Here is an 8,780-nt window from a genome sequence, read left to right as displayed (position 1 = left end):
TAATGATAAATCCAGACTTGTCTGTTCTACTATATTAAAACAAATAGGCAAAGTGAAAAAGTAATGTTCTGACAGTGGCTSATGAAACTGTCTGTTTTATTTGTTAATACTTGTTTACAGTCAAACACCAGTGTTTTTTGCCTCACTCCCATTTTTCTTCTTTCATTCCAAAACTCTACTTAGAACCTTCTTACGGTCCCACTGTGCAAATTGTGAATTCTTGACATTTTTGTTAACTGGTCCTAAAACTTTGATCATGAGTGTATTCATTGTATAGTTCACAGTCCAGAAATGCATTTTGTATTTCTGGTCTGTGGCAAATAGTCGTGTTAGCCATGTTTTGGCCATTACTGRAAAAAAAAATTTCTTTAAAATTTAAAATGAAACATTTCTACCTTTATTACCAATCTGTAGCAATGCTAGGTGAGATGTTAAAGTGGAGTGTCATGTTGTGCATGCAGGATTTTTCTGATTGCACAGCAGAGCTCCTGATTCAGAGGCTGATCTGTGCTTCGTGGCTTTATTGTGTGTTGATGAGTACTGCGTTTAGAAATCAAGAACAATCTGTACATTGCTTGTTAAGAAGGGCCTACTATTTCTTTGTATTGTCCATAGAATCAAAGTGGGTTGGAGTAGTTTATTTATCCTTGCTCTCATCTAAAGTGGCAGCTTTTTGCCCGAGCTCTTCATCGTATTTTCTTGTAGAGAAAAAAAGATGTCCTGATTTAAATATAAAAAGGCAAAAGATTTATTATTTGTCTCCAAAGGAGAACGTCTTCTATATAGCAGCATGTCTTTCTGTCTTTTGTGTTGTGGTTGCCATGGCAACTGCATCATTCTTATGAAACTTTGCTGTTGCATCACCTCTAGATGGCATCATACTTTGACAGAGCAGKAGTCCGACTCTTGTCAGAGTGACAGCAGACTCTTCTTTCTGCAGAGGTTCATATTTCTTACAACATTTGCAGAGAACTTTTATTTTTTTGGATTGGATTGTTGTTACCATCTGATCCAACCTGCCCTGTCCAGCAATATGTCCTTCTTGCTGATTCTGTCAAGTCTCAGGTTCTTGCTGCTGTTTCTTTTTTTTTTRTTGCCTATCCAGAATAAGTAACAGTAGGCAAAATCGAAAACCTTAACAGTTATGGTTCTTATTTCACTGGTTCTGCTTCTTACTCTGGGAAATAATAAGTGTTAAAGCATGGTAAAAAATATGTAGACTGTGAGAAAATATTTGATGTATTGATTAAAAAATACAAATGGTAACAATGTGTAGATTTTTTTTGTTATTTTTATGTTTTTGTGGTAGTATTCTCTTTTAATCTCACCAGCCCTATGAGGTTGCCTGGCAATCATCTGAGAGGAAACATTTTTGTTTAAAAAGTGACGAAAAATTGACACAAAATTGTCTGAGCCTGTCACTTAATGTACTCTGACTAAAGGTGAAATGAATCCTTGGGAAAACAACATTTCTAATCTCAACAATTTAAAAAGATATAAAGGGGCCATATCATGTAAGATCTTTTTTTTTTTTGAGTTTTATATCATGTTATAATGTTATCCGCTCTTTGACTCATTCATGCATGTTTAAGAATCCTGTAGTGTCCTGAGGCAGCCATGCAGGAGAGCAAAAACCACTGTTTGAGCCTAGAATCACCTTTTGGGATCAGCTCCTCCTCTGGGCTGTGTCTCCAAGCCGAGCTTCCTCATCACAGAGCACACACACACACACTCAGCCCCGTGCTTAAATGGGTGGGGCAGAAGCGGAAGGAAGTTCTTAAAGAGACAGAGACCAATTTCAAGGTGTTTAGAAACAGATATGATGAGAAGTCAAGTTTATTTTCTATTTAAACTTATAAACAACATTTTATTAACAACTGAAGGTGACATAGTAACTTTATTATGGTATAGTATTTAAATGTATGCCTGAGAAACATATAACATTGGCCCTTTAAAGGGTGACATTTTTTAAACTGCCATGATGCAGTTTACTTGGCATCTGAAAATACATTTCCTCAAAGGTATTTTTAATTTAACAAAAGCTTCACTGAGTGAGAATTAATAATGAGAGCAGCAGACAGCTAGGTTTCTGTTTCACTTTCACCCGAGAGCCTGCAGGAGTCATGGGCGGGGTGTGTGGGGAAGGGGGGAAGGGGGGCGCTCTGCCATGAGGAAGCTCGGCTTAAAGACACATCCCAGAGGCGTTTCTGGACCCCACCTGTCATTTTGCTCCTCAGCATGGCTGCCTAAAAACGCTGCAGGATTTCTTAAACATGCATGAGTTAGTCTTAGCAAGGCTTTGGGCATGTTTATTATGAGCGTATAACATTATAACATGATATAAAACTCAAAAAAACTTTGATTTTACATGATATTGCCCCTTTAAATGGTTTAGTTTCACATATATATTTTTATACTTATATTCTTCTTGAACAGATCAGCGGTTCACAATTCTGGTCCTCAAGGACCCCTATCGTGCTTGTTTTAGTTGTTTCCCTGCTTTGGCACACCTGATTTAAATGAATGAGTGATTTGCAGGCTTCTGCAGAACTTAGAGTTAACTGAAGAGCAGGGAAACAACTAAAACATGGGGCTCCTTGGGGACCAGGATTTGAGAACCACTGGTATAGATAGCAATGTGAAGTTCCTTCCTCTTTTAATGTTATCTTCAGACCAAAATAATTAAAGTATTCAGATTCAAGTTTACTTTTCATCATCAGCTTTGTTAGTGGCCCCATGCAAAAGCATCAGAACATTTTTATTAGTATTCATCTAACATTCTTTCATTTCCATCATTCAATTCAGTATGCCTCCTGCAGCTTTGGAAAAACCAATGGAAAAAACAAACAAAAAAATTAATAAATAAAATGGAAGACTTGAGTAGGGACAGCATGCTGTGAATTTTGATGGAAGTCCATTCTACAATGTAATGGAAATGTTTAAAAAAAACTATTTCAACACAAATATCTTTAAGATTTTGGTAAAATGAGAGAAAATGCAGCCTTCATGGAAACTCTATAGTACAGGRGTATTTTACCATCATCATCCAAATTCTGAACAGACCACAAAACATTGAATAATTGAATGTACCTGAACTAAAACTATTTAAACACAATTGTGATTAAAGTTTTATGTTCTTTGAAGACTTTAAAACAAAATGTTCAATGTGGAGTGTGATGTCACTCAAACTTTTGAGCTGTTGAAACTTTCCAAAAACTTGTACAAACTCCATTTGCTCTACCAAATTTCACTTTTATACAGTAGATAAAAAATGTTAGCATTTTTCACATCTTTCTGTGCGTCTCACTGCTTTAAGACTTATAATTTCTTTAAAGTCTTCTCAGAGTGCACACATCCAAACTCTCATTGACGTCCATCATATTTGAGCTCTGACTTCTCTCTTTAAAACTTAAAGGAAATTGTGTTTTTAACTTGTCATGACCTACATAAAGGAACACAGTAATGTGCTTCAGTAACTTATCGTATTTATACAGTTTTTGTTTGTTTGAGGCTGACCTTTTACTTCTAGCTGCTTTCTGCCTGTCTTATTGAGAGGGCTGGCATAAAGTGAAAGACACAAGTTGTGGTTCCCACAGTGATGCTTATGTGCCACCAGCTTTCAATCTTTTTTGTATTTAACACTTCTTGGTACATTTCATACATCATAACATTTATATTGTGTCATTTTAGGCTATTACAAAAGTAAGTCCCAAATCATTATTTATACAAGCGAGTTCATGTGTATTGGTATTTCAAGCAGTAGCTGCCCTGGCTCCCTTGAAAATAATTTCAGAAATGTTTGAGTATTTATATAAAATCCCTCCTWATGTTAATGTGTTGGCTTCCAAATGCGATGTGAATACATTAATGTATGACGGTTGGTGTTGGAGCAACAGTGAAGCTCAGCTCACCTGTCAGTTCCCAGTGACGTTGTGCCGAAGTGGTGCTGACAGCAGGTGTTCTCCATGCAGCACAGTATGTGTCACAGCTATCAGTCCCCAGACAGAGAGCTGTCCACACTGTCCAGCCTAGTTAGGCAGACACAGGAGTGGGGAACAAAAACACATAGACACACACACACACACACACACACACACACACACACACACACACACACACACACANCACACACACACACACACACACACACACACACACACACACACACACACACACGCAGAATCCCTCATGTTTCCATGAACATGTGAACCCACACTTATGAGAATAATGGCACATCAAGGTTTGTTGGAGCTGATGACAATTGAATCGTTGGCTCGAAGTACAGTGAGGATGAATTTTTCCCTTCGCTTCATTCTACCCATTTCTGTTTCACCGTTTCGCAGAATCTGTTCTGCTGTCAACTTCTGTTATGTCTCAACTGTGGTGTGTTTTTAATAGTTTTACACTTTCTATTGGGGATTACACTATTTTTTTTAACACCATCCCCTTTTATTTATAATTTTTTGATTGTTTTGTACATCAGTTGCTCACTGTGACATTAATTTAACTGTGCTTATGTGTTTTGTTTTTCTCTGTGTATGTTGCAGGTGGCTGAAATGCACGGTGAGTTGATAGAATTTAATGAGCGCCTCTACCGTTCCCTTATGGCCAAAGACCACCTCATTGTTCAGATGAGACAGGAACTCATTGACCTCAGAGGACCGGTGAGTGATTGCACACCCCAGCACACTACTTTCATCTGACAAAGCTGCGAGTTTTATCTCTTTTCTTTAATTTTCATTTCTACCTGTATAGTAGTTTCATGTAGTTTCTTTTTCTTGATATTTAAAGTTTCCAACGCCCTAGATAAAATGTTTTTATAGAAGAAGTTGCATTGTTGACCAAAACCTAAAATAAGGCCAGCAGTTGCACCTTATCTCTCATTTATTCTTTTATTTTTTTGTAACGTTCACGGACAGCATCTCAWGGTGCAGATATGGAGATGAGGGTGTCTGGTTTAAGAAACCTCAGGATCTCATTTATGCATTTTGCATATAATGTGGTTCTGTTGGTGTCTTCCAGCCATGACTTGCAGTTTACAGTAGCATGTTTTACAGCCAGTGGCTGAGATGAGGGTCTGTTCTTCAAAACCCTTTCTCCACGGGCATGCCTTAAAACAGTGATTCCCAACCTTTTTAAGACTTGTGTACCCCCTGAGCCATTTTGTCATGTCACTAGTACCCCTTCAGTCAAATGTAATGATGATTCTTCAAAACTATAATGTACTACAACTGATTTTAAATAAAAATTATTTACTTATCCCCTAGAACATTTAATTCTTTGGCATTTTTTTCCAACTCAAATTAAACATAAAAATGTTGCCTTCAAAGTGAATAAGTAATTGAATAAAGCAGGTAATGGCYGGTGCAGAAAACAGCAGCATCCAAAATACATTGTATCATCCAAAATATGTCAGAAACTCACCCAAATGAGCAAATTCCATGAGATTCCACTGTTGTACAGTGTGAAGGCCTGAAGGAACTGTCCAAGGTCCTGAAAGGGCTGGAATGTTTCAGGACTTTAGAAAGCATGAAGGGTTGAAGGAACTGTCCAAGGTTCTGAAAGTGCTGGAATTTTTTTAGGACCATGGACAGTGTGAAAAGCTGAAGGCACTGTCCACGGTCTTGAAAGTGCTGGAATGTTTCCGGAACTTGGACAGTGTGAAGGACTGAAGGAACTGTCCAAGGTCCTGAAAGTGCTGGAATGTTTCAGGACCTCGGACAGTGTGTAGGTCTGAAGGAACTGTCCAAGGTCCTGAAAGTGCTGGAATGTTTCAGGACTTTAGACAGCATGAAGGGTTGAAAGAACTTTCCAAGGTCCTGAAAGTGCTGAAATGTTTCAGGACTTTAGACGGTATGAAATGCTGATGGAACTGTCCAAGGTCCTGAAAGTGCTGGAATGTTTCAGGAGGGTTCTCATCAATTTGTTTTTGCCAAATTTGTCCTACGTTGTTTGGATCCAACTCTGATGGGTTTCCAGACAGATGACACCCAGTATTGCATGCAAGCAATTTTGACCTCAACAGATTGCTGAGCCAGGGTGGAACTTACAAACTCCTCCTACAAGCTTTTCCTGTCAAGAGGTGCAGACCTATTAATCTATTTTAGATGAGCACATTCAGGTTTGAGCTAGACGGAGCAGTCTGAAATGAGCTGGTATACTAAGAGGTTTTGGACAAACTGGTTGTTCATGGTTACACGCACACTTTAAAACAGTGCCGTGACAAAATAGTAATAATAATAAAGTCAGACTACCGGATGATAAAACCACAATATCCAAAGCTGCCTACCGACTATCCCCTCACAATCACGTCCACAAAGTGAGCAACACACTACCTTGGAGACACACCTATATTTGAGTTGAACTGAACAGACAAGAAGTGATAGAGTGAGAGTTGACAATGAAGAAGGAGCTTAATTCCAAGGTGATGGTTTTTAACTGAAAATGAGGCGGAATATTTTTCTGGGTTGGGGGTGAGTAGAAAAGTCAAGTATATGTTCATTACTGATAGGACGATGAAACAAGTGGTAGATCAACAGAATCAGCTGATGTGGTATGGGCTTTTAATTAGAATGCTTCTTGAATACCTCCTTTGTGAGTTTTTCCATTCACATCCAACTGAAATGACACCATTGGGCTAAAATTCACATGGAGAGATTATTTATGCTTAGATCCTTCTGGAGGTGATGGGAGATTATGTTTAGGTTTCCCTCCTAAACCTGTTACATCCATGACCTTTTTAAAGCAAAATAAAATGAATAAATGGATGGATGAGTGTTCCTTGCAGTGCTATATTATTAAGCAATCAGTCTCTTGCACCATATTATAGCTTTTTTGTATTCATCAATGCAGAGTATAAATCAGTAGGATTCTCCTATTGCATAAAGAGCTTCTAGATTGCATCAGCTCCATAAGAATTGATACACTTGGGACAATGTTTGATATACTAGATTAGAGATGCAACCCTGGCTGTCTGTAATAGCTAACTAGATGTTTCTTAAACTTGTCTTCTACCAACCAAAATCCCTCTATTTCTTGTAGATACRGTTTTCCGCAACATATTTTTGGTTTCTTTAAGCTAAAGCTATTAGGGTTTTTGATAGCTATCAATGCTAATCTTAACAATCAAGTTTTTTACTTTGTATTTTAGACAAGCAACTTTATTTCAGTACTGTTGATTTTATTCCCTACAATATAATAAAACCTGACACACACATGTTTGGTCTTGAACCCCGTGGGGACCGTGCATTGACTTCCATTCATTTTGTTTTAGACTTTGTTATAGCCTAACCCTGACCATTTACCCTAAAATTAATCATTACTGGTCCATAGCTAACCCTAACCTGAACCAAAACTTAATTTACATCATACCTCTAAGCCTAACTAGTAAAGTATAGCAGAGCTGCAAACGAAGTGAGGACATTGAAGCAGTCCTCACATTACATCAAAGACCTCACTTTGATAGTAACTATGGTGCAAATGGTCCTCACTCTGTAGTCGAAACAAGTACACACACTCACATACATGTTTGTTCTGTAATCCCGTGGGGACCTTCCATTGACTTCCATTAATTTTTTTAGACTTTATATCCTAACCCTGACCATATACCCTAAAATTAACCTCACAGGTTACCTCACCTGACCATAAAATTAACCTAAACCTTGGTCCTAAATCTAACCCCACACCCGTAATTACCTCCGCCAAGGGCAAGGTAATGTTTTCTGTCGTGTGTGTGTATGTCTGTCTGTCGGTCTGTCTGTCTGTCGGTCTGTCTGTCTGTCTGTCTGTCGGTCTATCTGTCGTTCTGTCTGTGGACAACATTACTCAACAACTTGTGGATGGATTGTCATGACATTTTTACCACATGTGGGTACTGGGCCAAGGAACACACCTTTAAATTTTGGTGATGTTCTGGATCACGATGCGGATACAGGAATTTCTCTTCTTTTAACACTCTGAGATCGGCAAAGCTGTGATGCTTTCACAGGGCTTCTGTAAAAAACAGTGAGCTGGATTGGATAGTACCGACTTCAAACTTTATAAAAGTAATGTTAAAACCACATTTAATGATGAATAGTTTTTGCCATAATATGCACATTTACAGAACGTTTTGTGACCGGGAAGTGCGTGACTGCACCATGAAACCTATTTWTCCCATTTCCTCAAACACACCACATTTCCGAAACAACCAATRAAAACAGTTTCTCTCTACTAGGCTTGTAAATAGAGAGCTGTCGGCCCTCAAAGTTTGGAGATGGGGGGAGCCAAGAAGTACTTTATAAAGAGAGTCAAACCATTACAAACTCATACAAGGGGATAAAACTGATGTTTACATGGTGAAATGTGACTGATGAAAACTTAGGAGCTTAATCCGACACCAGTTTGACGATGACCAATGTCGGGTGACGAGTCTGACTTTTTTTTTTCACATTGGACTCCACCGAGAAGAAATTCCGTGCATACTGCCTGCTTAAATGTTCGCTATGTCAGAACTTATTCGGCGAATGTGTTTCCTTCTCTGTTTTTGTGCATTAACTCTTACAGGGTGGGGGAAATTGTTCTTGGCGGAGGTTTGCACTCTCCGAGTGCTTCTAGTTTGCATTTGGCCATGTGGGGACCTGGCATTGGTCCCCACGATTCACTACGGTCCCCACAAGGCTGCTTTTTTGGGGGGAAAATTGTCCACACATTTTAGGAAAAACCTGTCCACACGTGTGCTCACACACACACACACACACACACACACACACACACACACACACACACACACACACACACAC

The 8,780-nt window shown here is 38.7% G+C and overlaps 1 protein-coding gene across 1 annotated transcript in view; it reads left to right on the top strand.

The window, feature by feature from the left end:
* snx29 (sorting nexin 29) overlaps positions 1-8,780 on the top strand; it is a 230,948-nt gene that overhangs the window by 161,100 nt on the left and 61,068 nt on the right. The window contains exon 16 of the mRNA XM_014028096.1: positions 4,548-4,664. Within this exon, the coding sequence (XP_013883550.1) occupies positions 4,548-4,664 (117 nt within the window). The remainder of the gene's footprint in view (positions 1-4,547; positions 4,665-8,780) is intronic.

Source organism: Austrofundulus limnaeus, unplaced genomic scaffold (genome assembly GCF_001266775.1).
Source record: "Austrofundulus limnaeus strain Quisiro unplaced genomic scaffold, Austrofundulus_limnaeus-1.0 Scaffold5, whole genome shotgun sequence".
NCBI classification, from domain to species: Eukaryota; Metazoa; Chordata; class Actinopteri; order Cyprinodontiformes; family Rivulidae; genus Austrofundulus; species Austrofundulus limnaeus.
Note: the sequence above shows the minus strand (reverse complement) of the source record. Positions and strands in the feature narration are given on the sequence as shown.